Source organism: Schistosoma mansoni (genome assembly GCF_000237925.1).
Source record: "Schistosoma mansoni, WGS project CABG00000000 data, supercontig 0183, strain Puerto Rico, whole genome shotgun sequence".
NCBI classification, from domain to species: Eukaryota; Metazoa; Platyhelminthes; class Trematoda; order Strigeidida; family Schistosomatidae; genus Schistosoma; species Schistosoma mansoni.
In genome coordinates, this window is record NW_017386067.1 from 463459 (window position 1) to 484292 (window position 20834).

The 20834-nt window shown below is 38.3% G+C and overlaps 1 protein-coding gene and 1 non-coding gene across 2 annotated transcripts in view; both read left to right on the forward strand.

Moving 5' to 3' along the window:
• Positions 1-20499, forward strand: part of Smp_129210 (tyrosyl-tRNA synthetase, putative) — a gene marked incomplete at its 3' end in the record, with an annotated part of 47668 nt that extends 27169 nt beyond the window's left edge. The window contains exons 10-16 of the mRNA XM_018794832.1: positions 485-549; positions 619-764; positions 2818-3172; positions 5306-5701; positions 15135-15253; positions 17100-17273; positions 20161-20499. Coding sequence (XP_018647034.1) covers positions 485-549; positions 619-764; positions 2818-3172; positions 5306-5701; positions 15135-15253; positions 17100-17273; positions 20161-20499 — 1594 coding nt within the window. The remainder of the gene's footprint in view (positions 1-484; positions 550-618; positions 765-2817; positions 3173-5305; positions 5702-15134; positions 15254-17099; positions 17274-20160) is intronic.
• On the forward strand, positions 1156-1226 carry Smp_tRNA_00476_Pseudo_TTG.1.1. The gene has a single exon. It is a non-coding gene (tRNA).
• Positions 20500-20834: the final 335 nt, after the last annotated feature.

The window sequence follows — 20834 nt, forward strand, 5'->3', positions numbered from 1 at the left end:
GATCACTGAGTTGGCATCCAACTGTGTTAATATCTAATTTCAATCAACCTATGATCTTGCGCAACCCTTTACTTATTTCCTGAGGGGGATAACTGTCTCAAATCCGACACGGGTTGAACTCCAATGGTCACAGCTTCTTACTAGAATCCATGATCAACTTAGTCAATAGATGGAGGGCTGCCAAAGATCATAGGTTGTTTGAAATTAGACATTAACACAGTTGGATGCCAACTCAGTGATCTAGAGGCTAAGAGTTCACGCGCGAGACTGAAGGTCCTGGGTTCGAGTCCCATATGCGGGATCATGAACACACACTGTCATAGATTCCCATACTAGGACGAAACGACCGTCGAGTTCCTTCAGGTTTTCAACGGTGATCTATTTTAGATCGACTCGTGATTTTAACAGTGAAATAGTTTAAATTTATTACTATTGTTCCTCAAACAAAAAAGAACTCTACCCTTATTCTCTATATCTGTTTCAGGGAATATATGTTAAATTTCTATCGTTTAGTGAGTTTAGTTCCAGAGACAGATTGTTTGATATCAAGTAAACTATCTGAATTCGACAATACAAATCATAATCTTGATACTAATATAATTAATAATAATAATGAAGTAATTAATGAATCATCTATTCGACCTTCCACACTTGGTGAATTATTAATCCCCTGTTTAGATTTAATTGATACTATACAATTGTCTGCAGATATTCGTTTGGCTAGTATACAACAAATACAAAAACGTCAAATTTTTCAATCTAAAGTAAATATATATATCTATTTGTATTATTTTGTTCATTACAATGTTTACTACTGAATTTAATTGGTATATATACTTCTTGAGTTGATTGTTCTAATACTACTATTCAGGTTTTAGTAGTTTAGTAAATAATATATCGGGCATTTGAATGTATTGGGTTTGTATTCTCAGTCTTTGAATACTAGAAAAAAGACAGTGAGATGAGCAAGTGAGTTCCAAATGGGACGAAACACACCTTAATTCTACTGATCATCATTAATTCACTTTAATAAATGTTTCTATTCGTATGCACATATGCTGACCAGTTGCAGTCCTAAACATCAATGGGAAGATTCAAACAAGTAATACTAAGTGAATTTAGACTTCACCCCATTGCACAAGCAAGTGGCTATCAGGACTCAGTGGCCGAGTGGATAACGCGATGGCGTTTGAAGCGAAAGGTACTGGGTTCGAGTCCCAGAGTGCACATGAACTCTGAGATGCAGGTACATCCAGCTGACGAGTCCCAAATAGCACGAAACACGCGTCAAACTGGATTCCACTGCTAACCACTATCCATCTTTGCTTACAATGCTTGTGAATTAAGTCTATATTGAGGCAATACGCACAGTTATGCACTTATGTCAATAAGAGACTGACCAGTTGCAGTCCTAAACATCAATGGGAATATTCAAACAAGTAATACTAAGTGGATTTTTTTCTATTCGTTTGTTTTCTCTGTATATATTTACATATGAGATTGTATTCTGTGTTAATATGAATAATAATATTCTTTGTGAGTTACAACCTTGCTAATTTATGATTTCAAGTTGTTTCTAATTGAAACACATTCAAGTCCAACTTTTCAGTCCTTATTTATTATTAGAAGCTGGAATTCGCATCTTCTCTTATTGTTATGGATACTCATGAAAATTGAGTTTTGTAGAGGCTCAAATCCAGCTTGAAGGTACTTTGTATATTAGGGGAGCATGCAGAGTAGTTCGGGGTGAGGAGAGCTGGAAAGTAGAAAAAACAAAAGAAAGCGTGGGCTAACAACTGAGCAAGCATACGCATTACACTTTTATTAAGGAGAGCAATTGGTAACAATTGACAATAACACAAGCTATACCGTTATTTAAAACCTAGAAGCACTGGATGGCCATTTCGTCCTAGTATAGGACTCCTGGACAGTGCGCATCCACGATCTCGCACACGGGACTCGAACCCAGGACTTTCGGTCTCGCGCGCGAACTTTTAGCTTCTAGATCATTAAGCCTGCAATTGTGGTTTAGTTTAGATAGACTCTTGATTCCAACTATGAAGATATTACTATCTCCACAAATCCCCAAACTGATAATAATAATATAAGTCTCAGATTAAGACGATTTTAACATTGAAATTAGAAGCAGACAGTTTAACCCGCTGCATGCTTTTCCGTTTAAATCCATTTTCTTGAAAGTAAATATCTATGGTTTCAAATGTCAAATTACTATCTATCTTGTTCTACTGAGTTCATAGACGTAAACTTCGCATTTAAGCATTAAAAACATAAAGTTTAATAAAAGGATCTGAATAAACATGATGATGTAGTAGAAAGAGTATAATACTAAAGTATACAGTATAGGCGATAACAATAAAAGACTGTTTGTATACAGATAAAACCGTGTACAATTAGTAAGTTAACATTACGTTATAGTGTGAGTGGAGCAAAATGTTTTTGTCACGAAAAGTCGAAGAATTAACGTTGTTAAACGTAATGAATTGATATTTCTACCATACTATACAAGTTCGTTGAACAACTGCAATGCTGAAAGCAGTAAACTTACGGCCTAAGGACCAAGTTATACTACCAGCTGTACTGGTTGTAAGGTATTTCCCTCAGATAGCCAGTATGTAGCACGATCTTATCCTTCTACAACAGAAGGAGGCGTTTAACAAAGATCAGTCCTGGTGGTAACATATTTCAGATTTCTTCTACCTACGACAAAACCTTGGACTGTACGGAATTAACACATTATCATTACTATTATGTTTATAGACGGTCTGTATGACTTTTTATTTATTTCGTTTTTTACAGTTCCTACGTCATTTTCCTAATTCTTTTGAAACTATCCATCTTACACATCCAATACTGAGTAGTCTTCAAGCCCCAAATAATCAAATTGGTGATTTATCATCATTTCCTCCAATGAAATCATGTCCTTTATCATCTCGTTGTACAGGTCCAGCATCAGCTAAAACATTAGCAGCATTGATTGAAGAGAATTATCTACCTTTAATTGAACCACCTTTACCTGGATCAACCGAAAAATCTCCACTGCCTGGTTTAAAACGTCGAATTAAACGTGCATTTTGTCAACCAAATAATGTTGATATAAATCCTATATTGGATATATGTCGTTGGGTATTAATTCCAGATTTGTCACCTGGAGGTATTAGATATATGTGTATTATGTTTAGATCATGTCTGTCTATCTTTTTGTTGACTTTTTTAAATCTTAATATTATATTATGTGACGAGAGGTCGCAAGTTTGAACCCCGTCCCATATACCTAATAAAAGTTCATTCACTTGACGGTAAGCAGCTTTTTTATAGGTAAGAGCTAGTATTACTACTAATCACCTTGCTTAAACTGATGTAAATGTAACCTGGATTCAAACATGGGACGTAGTAGTTGAAAACGCACTGTTCTTTTTCAGTTTAAAGCACTGATTGTTATTACTCATTGTTACACAAAAACAGTCGAGTACATAAGCCTGTACTTGAATCAACCAAAAAAAGCATTAAAGATCATTTGACGAAGGAAATTCATTTACGAAAATGGTAATTGTTATATTCTAATGTTGATAAGAAACGATAAGATGAAAAGTAGACAAGTTAATTGTACATTTAACATATAAGCCATCACTCCACAGTAACACTTATATGATGTCTGCATGAGAAATATTAAACCAATGAAATCAATTTATCGATCAATGATAATGAAAAGCTGTGATCAATATAGTTCATTTCATGTCGGATGTGAGACAGTTACCCACCACAGATAATAGATGGAAATTGCTAAGTATCATGAATTGATTGGAGTTGACACCATTGGATGCCAGTTTAGTGGTCTAGAAGTCAAGAGTTGGCGCGCGAGATCAATGGTCCTGGATTCGATTTCCGGATGGGAAGGTCATGATGCATGCTTTTAGGACCTCTCATACTCAACTGGAACGGCTGTCTATTGCTTCCAACGATGGAGAAGAAATAAACAAACAAATAATCGAAAGAATTAGTAATATCGTCTGTTAAGTTTTATTCGATCAAAGAAGGGATACAGATATTACAAAAGTTCTTTTTCCTTGAAGACAACAGTTAAGATTGTTAGCTGGAATCCTTATAGTGTTTATTATATATAAGTAATGAGATTGAACCCGATAAGAAAAATTTAAAGTTTCACAATAAACCACTTTGAATCCTTTAACTCTATCTATGTATATATAACCAATATCAATTCAATGTAATAAAAATGTAGCCGCGTATTGATTTTACCAAATCACCAAAGGAGGGATACGCTTGCTAATTTCTTCATTTACACAACATAAACACATCATTGTGTATTGAAAAGTGTTATATCCCGATAACAATAGTGAATGGCAACTTTGGGATCCATTTATGGACCAATATTATGCATATAGTTTTTACTGTATAATCGCTAAATAACTAAACTATTCATATTCATGTTCCCCTTATTATAAGCTTTATTTTGACCTATAAACTATGATTATATGATATACCATTCTTGAGTTATCCCTAGTCTATTAATTACTTCCTCCCACATTCACAGCCATATTTGGCTAAATCTTGTACAAATGTTATTTTCTATTTTATTGGTACGATGTGGTCTGTCTGTTTGGTATATAAACCCAGTGTGTTTGAAATACAAGGATTCATACCACAGAGGCTGTTATTGGTGTTCTGGACTTAACTGACTGAGCTAGGCATATGCGGGACCGATACGTACTCTAGACTGCTCGTACGGTTTCTGTGTATCACTGTTCCAATCGATAATTCGCTGCTCTGTAATTGTCGGTCTTATCACGTCATACGTTAACTGGGCATCCACTCGGCCACAAGTTATAACAAAAAGAAACCTGGACACAGATGTAACTCAGAAGGCGTTTTTGTGGAAATTTCAGTATTTTCATAGTTGAAATCATTAGTCGATTGAAGCTAGACCACCATGAAACCATGGAAAAACCTGGAAGCACTGAACGGCCGTTTCGTCCTATTATGGGAGTCCTCAGCAGTGCGCATCCACGATCCCGCACTCGCGCCGGAGCACTTAACCGATAGACCACTGGGCCGGCACCTAATTGTGGTAATGTCCAACTTCAACCAATCCACGGCCGTCCAGTGCTTCCAGGTTTTCCATGGTAGTTTAGCTTCAATGGACTCATGATTTCAACTATGAATATACAGATGTAACTGTTCCCTTGTATTTATATATGTTTTCTCAGTTTATACTGTAGATAAATGTCAGTAATATCATAATTAATTCTCTTATTTATTTTTACTTTAGAACCTTTTATTATTACACGTTCAGAGAAAAATGGTGGTCCATTACATATTCAATCTCAATCTTGTACACTTAATGAATGGGATTTATTAAAACAATACTATTCTAATGGTACATTACATCCTGGTGATTTAAAACCAACTGTAGAATATTTATTATCTGTACAAAATATTCATAGTTTAGCTAATCGACTTAAACAATCATTACCAGATTGGGATGAATTAATGTTATTATTAAATGATGCATTTCCTTTGATGAAATCTCATAATAACAATAAAGTAAATACAAAATTAAACAAAAATAATTCCGTTTTAAATAAGATGGGACATAAATCAAATTCTGATAATCATCATCAAGAGCAGCAGCAGCAACAACAACATCAGATTACATCTTCTGAAGGTTGTTGTAAACCAGATGAAGGTAAGTTGACTATCTTAATCTATGTGTTATTTTATTTATTTAAACACATAAATATTGATACAAAAAGGCACCAGATATATGTGCGCCGCACAAATCTCATTCCATTTGTGTGAGGGTTGTGATACTGCCCACGTGCCCAAACTGAAGCAGGTGGTTTTCCTAGGGGGCCACACCCAGAGCCTTTGACCTAAAGATCTGATACACAAGGTAGTGGAGCATCGTGAGGAGATGCAGTCCCGTAGTAGCCGGTGACCAACGATTAATTCATACGCCATTTGTTCCCCCAGGTTCGTGTAGCCCATGTGCATCACTGGTTTAGAATCAGGGTTTTCCTACTCCTCTAAGTGAACTTTCCGTGTCCACAAATCGGTTGAAGCTCCGGACATTCGCCTTTCGTCCTCTGAATTTCGTAAACAACAGTAATGCCACGAGAAGTCAGCGAGTAGGACTTGTGTGGCAGAGGCTATATACGCGTGGTCGTGGGAGAGCGGACTCTCCCCACTGTCGGCCGTACCAGGGCATTTGGGGGCTACCTATGCTAACATATATAAGTAGTATTTATCACTAATGGGAAATAAAATTCCTACCAGCAAAAGATTTAGAAGATTCAATTGACGAGAACAGAAAATAATTGGAAGAATCGTAAAGCATGTACAAGACAATTGATGAAAGATTTTCAAAAAAATGTATTCAATGTATGGTTTTCATATTTTGTGAAAGCACTTTTTAATTTTGTATCCATATCAAGTCTTCATTCACTAAAAATCTACTTATTTCATTTTAAAGCTGAATATAACTATACTGATCTTTGGAGTTGATTTTTTAAATTTGTTTGATCTTCATCAAATAGATTGTATATTTGTACGTGGAACAATGAATCTATGGATAAACTATTCGATTTTTAGCTACTTAATCGCAGATTCGACACCCCACTTTCCACTTTAATTTAGTCAACATCGGTTGGTAATATCATTAAACGACACACATAGAGTGTAACGTAATACCGAGTACACGAATTCGTATCTCTTAAATGAATCAGCTAACAACATAATAGATCATAGTATGTGAAAATTTTGTTTAATTTCTTTCTACTCACTGCCTTCTAACGGTATGCCCCCAAATGCCCTGGTACGGCCGAGAGTGGGGAGAGCCCACTCTCCCTCTCGAAATGCTCTCACATGGCCAGCGAATATATGGCCTCTGCCAGGGAAGTCCTACTCACTGCCTTCTCGTGGCGGGGGTGTTATTCACAAAAGTGAGAGGACGAAAAGCGAATGTCCGGCGCTTTAACCGGGTTGGTGGACATGGAGGGTCCACCTAGGGGAGTTGGAAAACCCTGATTCCAAACCAATGGTGCACATGGGCTCCAGTATCCTGATGGAACGAATGGCGAATGAACCTGCTGTTGGTCACCAGCTACCGTGGGACTGCATCTCCTCACGATGCTCCACTGTCTTGTGGATCAGACCTTTAGGTCAAAGGCTCGGGGTGTGGCCCCCTAAGAAAACCACCTGCTTCGGTTTGGGCACCCGGGCAGTATCACAGCCCACACACAAATAAATGAAATGATGAATTCTATTGACGATACTATTCTCGCTCATATTAGAAGCAAGACAATTTACACTATTATTATTATTACCATTATTATTATTGTTACCATTATTATTATTATTATCATTATTACTATTATTTACTACGTCGCTTTTTCACTCCCTTTATTCCCAAATTGTGTATCCTTCCTTTCCAACTTATGCAGTAGCTCGCCCATGGTGGGAACTCTGTCCTATCTAAACGATCTCCAGTCACTCTGGTTGAAGGTGAATGCTTCCACCGATTACGAATACTGAAGCAGTCTTTCTGAAACCACGTACGCCGTTCAAGCTGGCTTTCTTTCAACGTTCGCACACTAATGCAGATCGGACAACAGATGGGGCTGGCTATGTCTTTAGAAAGTCTTAATGTTGATGTTTGCTGTCTATCCGAGACCCGTATTCAAGACTCTAGTGAAGTACTACAAATTCGCTCTCCATCTGTCGCTTCGAAAAGCTTGTTTCACGTGCGCTTATCCGGGGACTCTGTGGCATCTTCGTCTGGTCTTGCAGGCGTTGGTGTTGCACTAAGCGCTAGGGCTGAGGCAGCACTAATCGATTGGATCCCCATTAACAGTCGGTTATATGCTGTTAGATTAGAAAGTTCCATCAAAGTGAGAAGAAACCGGCGTGAGAAACGGTGTCTTTTCGTCATCTCCGCCTATGCCCTGACAGATTGCAGCCCGGATGCAATCAAGGATGAGTTTTACCACCAGTTAACAGTTCTCCAGAAAGCGCGTTCGACAGATATTGTAGTATTAGCCGGAGACTTGAATGCTCAGGTCGGGCGTCTAGGCACAGAAGAGAGTCGTTTAGGTGGCCGATGGGGACTTGTTGGTCGCAGGACAGATAACGGGGACCGTTTGCTGCAACTGTGCACAGACCACAACCTGTTTCTGGCTAGCACTAACTTCCGGCACAGTCATCGCCGGTGTGCCACCTGGCGTCCTCCCTCTGCATCTCAAGCCTGGACTCAGATTGATCACATCGCGATCAGCTACCGCTGGCGTGGTTGTGTACAAGACTGCCGCTCCTTTTGGAGTACCTATCTGGAGTCTGATCATGCCCTGGTCTGCGCCAATCTTACCTTACTTTTCAGTGGCCGAAGGATTGACCACCACCAACGGATCGATGTTAGTAAACTGGCTGCAACTTCTGTTGCAAGTAAGTATCGAGCGGAGCTAGCCTCTAGGCTAGCTACCATCCCATCGAAAAGTATAGATGAGCATTGGTTGCATCTTCACGACGCCATGAAAATGGCGAGTAAAGCCGCTTGCGGCTTCGCGAAACGTCCCGCTTACAAGCACTGGGTTTCTTCTGGCTCCTTACAACTGATGGAAGCTCGTTGCTCTACTCCGGGTGACCGTGAGTTTGACCACAAACGAAGGCTGTTACGTAATGAAATCGGGCAAAGCTTGCGTAAGGACCGAGAAGCCTGGTGGTCGGAGCGTGCTAACGAGATGGAAGCAGCAGCTGCATCTGGTAACTGCCGGAAGCTCTTCCAACTCATCCGAGCCACTGGCAGCAAGAAGTCTGGTGTGAGTCAAACAATCTGTGAAAATGACGGAATGCCAATCACTAACATCTGTCGACGTCTTGGACGATGGGCGGAATTCTTTGAAGGGCAGTTCAACTGGCCTGCTGCTCTGGCAACATCAACCAGTTTGTCCTGCCCCCCATGGTCAGTGACGACTGATCCACCAAACGAGGCGGAAGTCCGCAAGGAACTCCAACTCTTTAAGCGCTAAAAATCACCGGGTCCAGATGACTTACCTCCGGCTCCTTTTAAAGATGGTGGTGACTTTCTGGCTAAGGGACTGACGGCGTTGTTTGCAAAGGTTTGGGAGCTATAAAGTGTTCCAACATCATGGAATGAGTCGATAGTCGTCCCTATCTTTGAAAAGGGTTCACGTTGTTCCTGTAACAACTACCAGGGGATAAGTCTACTTCCGATTGCGTCCAAACTATTGGCTTCTGTCATTCTTCGTAGGTTGTTTAAAACCCGAGAAAAATTGACTCGCGAGGAGCAGGCTGGTTTTCGTTCTGGTCGAGGATGCATTGATCACATCTTCACCCTCCGCCAAATGTTAGTACACCGTCATACTTATCACAGGCCAACAATCGTGGTGTTTCTTGATATCAGGGCTGCCTTCGATTCGTTGGACAGGACTGTTCTCTAGGATTGTCTATTGAAGAAGGGTGTGCCTGAGAAGTTTATTAACATCTTAAAGGCCCTGTATACGAACACCTCAGACAGAGTGAGGGCATACAACCACCTTTCTCCTTTGTTCCATTCAAGCAGTGGGGTTAGGCAGGGTTGCCCAATCTCACCATTACTCTTCAACTTTGCCATCAATGACATTCTGGAAACAGCTCTGATGGATGTAGGTAATGGCGGTGTGGATCTGCTGCCTGGAGAACGACCTCTCGACCTTGAGTATATGGATGATCTTGTCTTACTGTGCGATAATGCCCAAGGCATGCAATCCGCACCTAATCAGTTGGCAATCAGTGTCCGCAGGTACGGCATGTGCTTTGCACCCTCCAAGTGCAAAGTACTCCTACAAGACTGGCAGGATTCTCATCCTGTACTCACCCTAGATGGTGAGCAGATTGAAGTGGTTGAGAAGTTCGTGTATCTAGGTAGCTGGTGGTGGCGTGAGTGATGAGATCGATGCACGTATAGTGAAAGCCAGAACGGCTTATGCCAATCTGGACCATCTTTGGCGCCTTCGTGATGTTAGTCTGGCTGTAGAAGGTCGGATCTACAACGCGTCGGTGAGAGCAGTTTTGCTCCATGCTTGAGAAACCTGGCCTCTCCGAGTTGAGGATGTTAGACGACTCTGTGTTCGACCATCGTTGTCTCCGAAGGATTGCTGACATCCAGTGGCAACACCATGTTAGTAATGCAGAGGTTCGGCATCGTGTGTTCGGGCGCAGAGACGATAATTAAATTGGCGTCACCATCTTGAAATACCGACTTCGGTGACTTGGACATGTTCTACGAATGTCGTCCCAGAGAATTCCACGTCGTGCATTATTTGCCGACACTGGGACTGGTTGGAAAAAGCGGAGAGGAGGTCAGTGTATGACATGGTATCGTGGTATGAAAGAAAGCTGCAAAGGGCTAGCTTCTGTTGGTCCTTCACGACTCCCTGGATGGGGTCCGAGAGATGGTGCAACACAGTGGCTAGAGACGTTATCAGATATGGCTCAGAATAGAAGCCAGTGGCGATCCTGCTGCAACCTTCTTTTACTTTCTTCATAAAGAGTGGTTCTAACTTTCTTAACTGAAAGTCTTCCGGTTGTACATTTCAGTCCGCCTTATCTTTTCATCCCTTCTCTTCCTACTTTCATTATTTTGTGTGGCGCATATGTATCTGGTGCCCTTTTGTACCAATATATATGTGTTTAAATAAATAAATAAAATAAAAAACTTCTAACGGTAAGGGTGTTGTCTTCGAAATTGAGAGGACGAAAAGCGAATGTCTGACGCCTAAACCGGTTTGGTGGGTATGGAGGACCCACCTAAGTGAGTTTGGAAACCCTAATTCCAAGCTGATAGTACATATGTGCTGCTAGGTCCTGATGGAACAAATGACATATAAACCTATTGTTGATCACTGGTTACTATGAGACCTCATTCTCTAACGTTGCTTCTGTTGTATCCCGAAGAGAATTACGAATGGTAACTTTAGGTCTATTTATGGATCAATGTAATATGCCTACTTCCTATTGTACAATTATTACGTAACTGAACTATTCATATTCGTATTTCTCTTATCATTAACTTTATTTTGACCTTTGACTTATTATCATACGATTCTTGAGTTATCGTCAGTTTGTTGATTACTATTCACAGTCACATTCGGCTAAATATTGTACAAATGTTATTATCTATTTTATGGGTCGATATGGCTTGCTTGGTTGGTATATAAACTCAGTATGTTTGAAATACAATGATTCATACCACTGAGGCTGTTATTGGTGTTTTGGGCTTAACTGGCTGGGCTAGGCAGATCGTAGGACCAGTTAGCACTCTAGTCTGCTCGTACGGGTTCGTGTCACTGTCCCAATCGACGATTCGCTGCTCTCTAATTGGCGGTCTCATCACCTCACCCATCAACTAGTCGTCCACTCGGCCACAAGATATAACAGCTTCACTACCTTGTGGATTAACCAATTTATTTCATTGAATCACCTTCATTTCTTTGATTGTAGTATTCAGAAAGTTTGTTGAAATGATATTATTTGTAACATTTTCAGTGTTCATTGAGAATACTTATTTAGCTATTTGTTTGAACACAAACATTGGTATAATGGAGGCACCAAACAATAACAATGGAGTTGTGAAGAGATAGAGAATGTAAAGTGTGTATAATAAAAAGAACAACAACGAACTGAAATTAGTGTGTGAGAGTGAAATAATAATAATAATAATGCTCGGAGAAACAGTACAGTTAGGAAAAATACAACCGAAAAGAAGTCTTCCAGTTAAAAAAATTACGTTCATTTCTATGAAGAAAGTAAAAGAAAGTTGCAGCAGAATCGCTACTGTGTTGTACCATCTTTAGAACCCCAACCAGCAGGTCGTGAAGGATCAGCAGAAGCCAGTCCTGTACAACTCTCTTTCATACGATACCGTGTCATACACTGACCACCTCTCTACGTTTTCCCACCAATCCCAGCGTCGACAAATAATGCGCGATATGGAATTCTTTGAGACGATATTCGTAGTACATTTCCAAGCCACCGAAGTCAATGTTTCAAGATGGTGACACCAATTGAATTATCGTTTCTGCACCATAATACACGATGCCGAACCTCTGTATTACTAACACGGTATTATCACTGAATGTCCACAACCCTTCAGAAACAACAATGATCAAATACAGAAAGTCGCCTAACGTTCTCAACCTGGAGAGTTTAGTTTACATAAGGATGGAACAAAACTGCTCTCATCGATGCGTTGTGGATCTTACCTTTTGCATCCAGACTAACATCTTGAGTGCGCCAAGGATGGTTTAGATTGGGATAAATCGGTCTGGTTTTCACTATACATAAATTAATCGTCTCATCACTCATGCTACCACCTGCACTTACGCAACTACCCAGATACGGGAACTTCTCGACTTATTCTATCTGCTAACTACCCAGGATGAGTTTCGGTCCAAGGTCCTGTCGGCTTTGTAGAAGTACTTTGGACTTGAAAGGTACAAAGCACATGCCATACCTACGGATATTGATTAAGTGTGGATTGAATGGCTTGTTTGTCATCGCACAGTAATACAATATCATCCTTTTACTCAATGTTTTAGTATATAGGGCTTTCAAGATGTGAATAAAATTCTCAGGCACACCCTTTTTCAGTCGACAATCCCGGAGACCAGTCCTGTCCGACAAATCGAAGGCGGCCCTAATGTAAAGAAACACTATGATTTTTGGCTTGTGATAAGTATGTCGATGTTCTAACATTTGGCAATCGCAACCAATGCTCATCTATACTTTTCAGTGGGATGGTAGCTGACTTTAAACCTAGCTCGGTTTGATATTTAGTTGCAACAGAAGCTGCAACCAATCTACTGACATCGATCCGTTTAGGAAGATGAATATTTTGGCGATCGAAACGTAAGGTAAGATTAGCGCACCAAGGGCATGATCAGATTCCAGATAGGTACTCCAAAAGGAGAGGTCTTGTACACAACCACTCCAGCAGTAGCTGGTCGCGATGTGATCAATCAGGGTCCACGCTTGGGATGCGGAGGGAGGACGCCAGATGGCACATTGGCGATGACTGTGACGGTAATTAGCGCTAGCCAGAAATAGGTTGTGACCTGCGCACAGTTGCAGTAAATGGTTACTGTTATCTGACCTGCTACCAACAAGTCCCCATCGGCCACCTAGATGACTCTTCTGTGCCTAGAAGCCCAGCCTAAGTATTCAAGTCTCTGTCTAGTACCACAATATCTGTCGAACGCACTCTCTGTAGAAGGACAGTTAATTGGTGGTAAAACTCATCCTTGACGAAAAGACATCGTTCCTTACACCGATTTCTTTGTACCTTGATGGAACTTTCTAATCTAACAGCACATAACCGACTGTTAATGAGGATCAAGACGATCAGTGCTGCCTCAGCTCTAGCGGTTATTGTGACACCAACGCCAGCTAGACCAGACGAAGATGTCACAGGGTCCCCGGGTAAACGAACGTGAAAAAAGCTTTCTGAAACGACAGATAGAAAACGAGTTTGTAGTACTTCACTAAAGTTTTGAATACGGGTCTCGGATAGACAGCAGACATTGATGTTGAGACTTTTTAAAAACATACCCAACCCTATCTGTTGTCCGATCTGCATTAGTGTGCGAACGTTGGAGGAGTGGTTTCAGAAAGACAGCTTCAGTATTCGTAGTCTATGGTAGCAGTCAACTTTCGACTAGTTAGTGACTTAAGGTCGTGTAGATAGGACAGGGTTTTCACCATGAGCGAGCTGCTGTGTAAGTTGAAAGATAAAAGTATTTGCAAAATGAGAATAAAAAATAATAGATAAATGACTTAGTATAACAGAAATAAAAACGAATGTTATCAAATGATTGTCAATATGATTTATCTGAATCCGATTTGAAGCAAGAGAAATTTTTCCATTAGTAATTATCATTAAGAGTTTGTCGTATCCAAAACTTCTAGTCGTTTTCCATTCATGTAGCATTGAGTGCATCCGTGTATATCATAGTTTATTTGTTCATTAGAGATTTTACTTAAATCACTGACGTTGTTTCTCGTCTGGAATGTTAGATCAGGTGTCATTGGACATGGATTCATGAATGGTTGTGGTTAATTTCATCTTCCCAAGAAGTGATCTTTAATGAAAAGCATATTTTAATAAACAGGATTTTATACAATAAGTAAAAAGAACAATGTACGGAGGGGCTAGAAATATCACACATCGTGACAGTTGCAGCTAACCTCGACCGAAAAATATTCCGTTATTTTTTCTAGCGTTGATCTAGTCAATCTTCTTGTCCAACTATTTTCCAAATTTACAAATACTCCAAGACATTTTCACTCTTTTCTGATTTCTTTTTGAATGACTAACTATACAGTATAAGCACCTAATTTGTATTTAACCGGTCTTATAATTAACTCATTTGTATTGGTCGTTTGAATCTTCTCACTGATGTTTGGGACTGCAATTGATCGGTCTCCTTTTGACGTATGTGTATCCAGTGCGGATTGCTTCGACATTGCTATTGAGTTACAAGCATTCTATAAACAGATGATAGTGGCTATCAAGCGAATCTAGGACGCTTATTTCGTCCTATTTGTGGCTCGTTATCTGGATTTCTAATCAACTCATTGCACAAGCCAGTCGCCATCTGGACTTGGCAGCTAAGTGGGATGACGCAGTGGAGTTTAAAGTGAACGGTACTGGCTTCTAGTCCTAGAGTAAATATCGACTACGGAATTCAGACAAGCTCAGCTGAATAGTCCCAAATGGAACGACATGCGCGTATTGGATTCCATTGTTAACCGCCATCCATCTCTGCGTGTAAGGTCTTAGAGTTAGTTTGGAACTTTTCACGAAAATAATTATTGCTGCTACGTTATTTGGTTGGTGTTAGTTAGAAAAAAGTTCCTCGTAGATGAAGATGAGAGGCAATTAGCCTCGTGAATATCAAAATAGTAATTTATTACAATATATTATTGCCTAACTTTACTAAGACATACTTATTAGAATTAGCTTAATGTTATGGAATATAGCGATCGGTCTCATTATGATTATTATTTATCTTGTTGTCTATTTTTTTTATTTCTCTTTTTTCCAGTTGTCCCCAAATTAAGCGACATTAAAATGTCATCACCATCCTTACCAGTGAATCCAACTGATGAACTTAATCCAAATCGTTTGGATATACGAATTGGTTTAATCTTATCAGTTAAAATAGTGAGTAATATAATTATGGATAGCTTTCTCTTTCCGGATCATCTTTTTATTACGGTTATTTAGGGGTATATATGTATGCTTAACCATTTTGTGAACTAAGCTGTTCCTATTTGTTAATCGACAATTAAGTTCATAGATTGGTTTCGAACTGATTTCCTGCTTAAATTGGGACTATTATGTTGAATAGTGCTAAGGTTAGGTGCAGTTTATTAGGCAAAAATAGTAAGTCGGTTGATAAGATTGTGAATCTTTATCAAACAAAATGGTTAATGACATGTATTACATATGCCTAACGAAAATGTAACATCAGATCATGAAGCAAGAAGCACAAGACATCTGTTTTGTCCTAACTATATGTACCATCTTACTACTGTAGTGAACAAAACGCGAGTGAGGACAAACGAATGTATTGTTGCACAACATTACAGAATATCTCATTAAAATATGAGAACCATATAGTGAAGAGTTAATTTGCAAACTAACAATCAATTGTCTCATTTTAACTGTTTCTTCTGCAAATATCCATCCATAGTCTCCAATTATAATTGTTCATGCATTTTCGTACCAATTGCGTGCCGTTCCCTTTCTCTGCTTATCGATCTTCTACTGAAATACATTCAATGCCCGACCATCACCATTTACTACTAATTATGTGGATATCAGTAACCCACACCACACTACCATCTTCCGATATCGCAGTGACGGCCGGTAATACTATAATTATTCTTTGTCCATATTCTTAGTTGTAATAAATTTGTGATGTATAAAATTAGAAGTTACTCATTATCATAATTTCTAGGAGGCAATAAATTTCACATTCAATGTTGGTGAACGATTTCACAGAAAATGTTCATCTCTTTACTAGTCACCTAATTGGTACACTAATGTTACTTATTTTTTTCTTAAATGATTCTTAAAATTACCGCGTAATTTTGAAAACCTATTTTCAACCAATCATTGGAGATTTCGTGTAAATCAAATCAGGCTCTACAGTTATAAGTTCATAATTATTGTGATATTTCACAAAGGCCAAAATAAGACAAGCATTAATGGATTTTAATCAGAAGGTTTTTTTTGTGGAGATTTAGTATTTTCATAGTTGAAGGCCTCAGTCAATTGAAGTTAGACCACCAAAAAAAACCTGGGAGCACTGTACGGCCGTTTCGTCCTGAGTTCGAATCTCGCGAGACGAGATTGTGGATGCGCACTGTTGAGGAGTCCTACAATAGGACGAAACGGCCTTCCAGTGCTTCCAGGTTTTCCATGGTGGTCTAGCTTCAATTGACTCATGCTTTCAACTATGAAAATTAATGGATTTAACAATGATATCTATTAAAAATGATGAACTTTCACATCTGTTACGACGTAAATACTTCGAAATAGTATTATTTTTAAATTGGAAAGGTCATTTAATGAACGTCAGAATGATTTGTTGTAAAGTGTTAAGTTATTATCAATAAAGTAGTACTTACTTACCTCCTGTTACCCCTCGTGAAGGAGCATAGGCCGTCCATCAGCAAATATAAAAGTAATCTAATAAATAATCGTGTTAATAAAATACATAGTAGGAAATTTTCTGCTGGTTGATGAAGGTAATAATAATTCATGTGAGAATTGGGAAAGATGAATGAAAGTAAGATATAAACACACCAGGAATCGGGAGGGAGGGATTGAAGGGGTTTATTATATCCAGTCTAGGTATCTGATAATCCAGACTGAATTTATTTATTTTATCAAATACATTTATTTATATTATGTGACAAAAGCCATTCTATGCGTAATTGTTTCTCTTTCTCCTTTGGTTGGGGGGGGGGCGCGGATGGGATGGTATTGTTCTTATAAAAAGCATCCAAATGCTGATAGTTTATTTATTGAAGAAGTAGATTTTGGTCCAAGTATTGGTAAACGTACAGTGATTAGTGGATTAGTTGGTCTTTATCCTATGGAAAAATTACTCAATTGTTATGCTGTATTTGTGATTAATTTAAAACCAGTGAAAATTCGTGGAATTGAATCTCAGGTAAGTAATAATAACAATGATAGTAAACATTACGTAATTCTTGATGAGTTTTGTCCACTCTTTTTTCGATGTATATATATGTGCAAAATGGTGGTGATAATCGATTTCGAGGCCTCTATAACTACACTTTAATCAACCTTTGAAGTAGATTAAAAGAAGTGTTAGATCTAGAGCTTCGATTCTTACTCTGCCGCGTACTACTAGACTAATTGAACGATCGAACCCGCAACGTCGCAAGAGAGAAGACTAGTAAGTAGGAATATTTATTCCCCAAAACAGTGTCAAAATGTAGTATAGAAATCTCATGTATTTATAGTTTTTTGGACAACCAATATGCACATAGGGGGTCATTCTTATCCATCCAATAGGGAAGCCACACATCGACGTCCTAAAATATTCTCCTAGCAGTGATTGGATTGTATGTCTTCGGCTCTTTCTGGGCTTCTTGAGGCTTCCTAGAGTTTTAACGAGTCATCCTTACAAAAAGCACTACCTAAACATATTGGAATGTACTATTTGTTGATTGTTAAGTAGAATATACCTTTTACAAAAGTTGTTTATTGTTTGCATCATAAATTGACAGGCAACAATTGAAAACCAAGAAAAACAAACAAACACTAGATAATAATCAGAGATGGATGGTAGGATCCAGGAATCGTGTTTCGTCCTACTTAGGACTAGTAAATCCAGCTAACGAGTCCCAAATTAGACTGAGTGAGCGTCCTAGATTCGCTTGATAGCCATCATCATCTCTGCTTACAGAATGCTTGTAAATTAAAACAATATCGAGGCAATCCGCCCTGGATGCACATACATTAAAAAGAGATCGATCAATTGTAGTCCCCAAACATCAATTGAAAGATTCAAATAACCATTACAAAAAAAATGAATTAAAACACGGGGCAGCTGTTTCGTTTTAATATGGAACTCATTAGTTTTGGGTATCTATTATTGAATATAACACTTTCAGATCTAGTAAGCATTCAACTAATCTAATTGTTATCAATGTATATCTATATGCTGTTCATACTAAATTGATAAAACCGAACTCGGACTTGCAGCCTATATATTTTTATTAATAATTGATTGAATCACTAGCTTCATCCCTTATCATGATTTGTTAAGATGTTTAATTCCATGGGATAATCATTTCTAATTTAACCATGGATAAGAAATTTGTTCAGACACTATTCATCTCATCGTCATCATTATTATGTTGGAAGAAAACTATAGAATGATTTTTTAGTTGGATTATGAGGTTTGTGTGGTCTTGCCGTGATGACAAGAAAGCAGTTGTATGCGCCCTCTCTCTTTAATTCGAATATCGATTAGTCCACTTAGAATTGTCAGTAGGACCAGTGACTTGTTTACCAATCGGCACTTCGATTAATAAACAAAGAGCCAGATGTTGGCGTATGTTGGTCCTCAAGTTCCTTCTAACCTAGTAGCCAATCAGAAGATAAAAATAGGAGTCAGATCAATTTTCTATTGTACTTAGTTCAGTCATAACTTGGAACTAGTGTTGTAATGAATGAAGGCTTGAGCAGGGGAAATTTAATCTATTCTATTAGGTAAAATCACATACTGCATTTGTGAAATATGAGAACAATACATTGAATACACTATTTGAACATCTTCTTTGAATTGTCTCGTACAAACTCTATCGTTCTTCCATTCTTGTTTTTCTCCTCTGTCAGTAAGAATTCCAGTTCCTGACACATACTACTTATATCTCTCGGTATAAGTAGCACACCATAATATTGTAATATGCTTAAAACGTCTGATCACATTGCAACATATGTAATGAATCAAAGTGTGTACATAACTTAGTCATGATAATAAGTGACACAAAACTAGAGTAATTGAAGGAATAATTATTTAATAATAGTTCGGGAATAATAAGACATATGACGACAATTTATGAATCAACCGAAAGCTTTGAAATGTAACAATATAGAAAATTATAACGGTTTATGCCCAACCATCTACTGCCCCGACGTGCAATGCTTTATGGCGTAGGTTGGAAAAAAGCTAGAGGCTGCCAGACCAAAACATGCCACAAATCCATGAAGTCACTGACAATTGAACTGAGCCATGTTGATAGGTGTAGATTACCTGGTTGGGATTCGTGAGATGTTAGCAATCGATGGTTAGAGACCTTGAATGACAGCTGAAAATCGTTCGCGATGGCTCAGGTGCATCCACTCTTTTTGTTTCCCCCAAATTCTAATCTTCTGAATTCTTCAGGTCCCTTCCTTTTTCTCTTTCCAAGTTTATTTCACTGGATTATACTCTTTGAATAACATCTTCAAGCCCTAATCTTTCCGATTACTGCTTATACTCTTACTACGTCTACCACTATGGGATTTGAATTAACAACTGCATCTCTGTGCTAATGTCGTACGACTATCGTAACCAATGGCTGGAGACTCTGAATGACATGGCTCAGAATCGATCACAATGGCGTAGGTGTATACACTTTTTATCTTCCCTCAAACCTTGAGATTAAAATTGCTTCATATCTTTCTTTCTTCCTGTGCTATATCCTTATATACAACCCATCTTTTATATATTACCACCACTAAATTAACTATTTCTATGAATCCGGTGTTGATCTTGTTGTGCTGACGAGGTATGGCAACTTGGACCGATGCATATATGTGACTGGTCCTACGTTGTAGCTGACTGACTGACTGGTATGGTAATTCAAACTGATGTACGTACGTACGTACGTAGTACGAAGTTCTACGTTGTGACTGACTGATTGACTGATGATAGCCTCAAAATTATCCTTTCACATTACTCATCATTCTATTATGTATCAATCATTATCATTTCTACTGTTTCTAACATCATTGTTTTTTTCTTTTAACTTGTTCTTTCCCAGGCTATGTTACTTTGTGCTTCATATACTGAGAAAAGTACATCCCTTTTAAAAGTACAACCAATTCATTTAACAAATCAACAAAATCCTATATTAGGTGAACGTTTTATCTTTCATCCATTCATTGAAACATCCAATTCATCATCATTATCATCATTATGGTTTAGAGAACCAGATCAATTATTATCATCTAAAACAAAATTATGGGAACAATTATGTCCGGATTTATTAACATCTATTGATCATTATATTGAATGGCGTCATTTAAGATTAGGTTCTATATGTGGTAATAAATGGATTATTGTATCAGATGATGTTCCACCAGGTTCAACTGTTCGTTAAATAGTAACCTCCATATAAACCAAAGAAAGAACTAACAAGGAATATCATTAAGAGTTATATTATTCTTATGTTTAATTTCACTGTTTGTATCCATCTTAATATTATACAAACAAAAAAAAATATTATTTTCTTTGGATTTGAAAAATTATGATTTTTTCTCTTTTTAATTTCTAAGTCACAATACATTCTCTTGATTTTGTACTGAAGTCATTAATGAACTCCTACACGAATATATATCTGTTTTGGAGATGTTTCCTAATAGTTTGAAAAGAATACACTGATATGGAGTGAGTTTTATACATATTCTCACTCAAGTAGTCAGTTGTCGGGGGGGG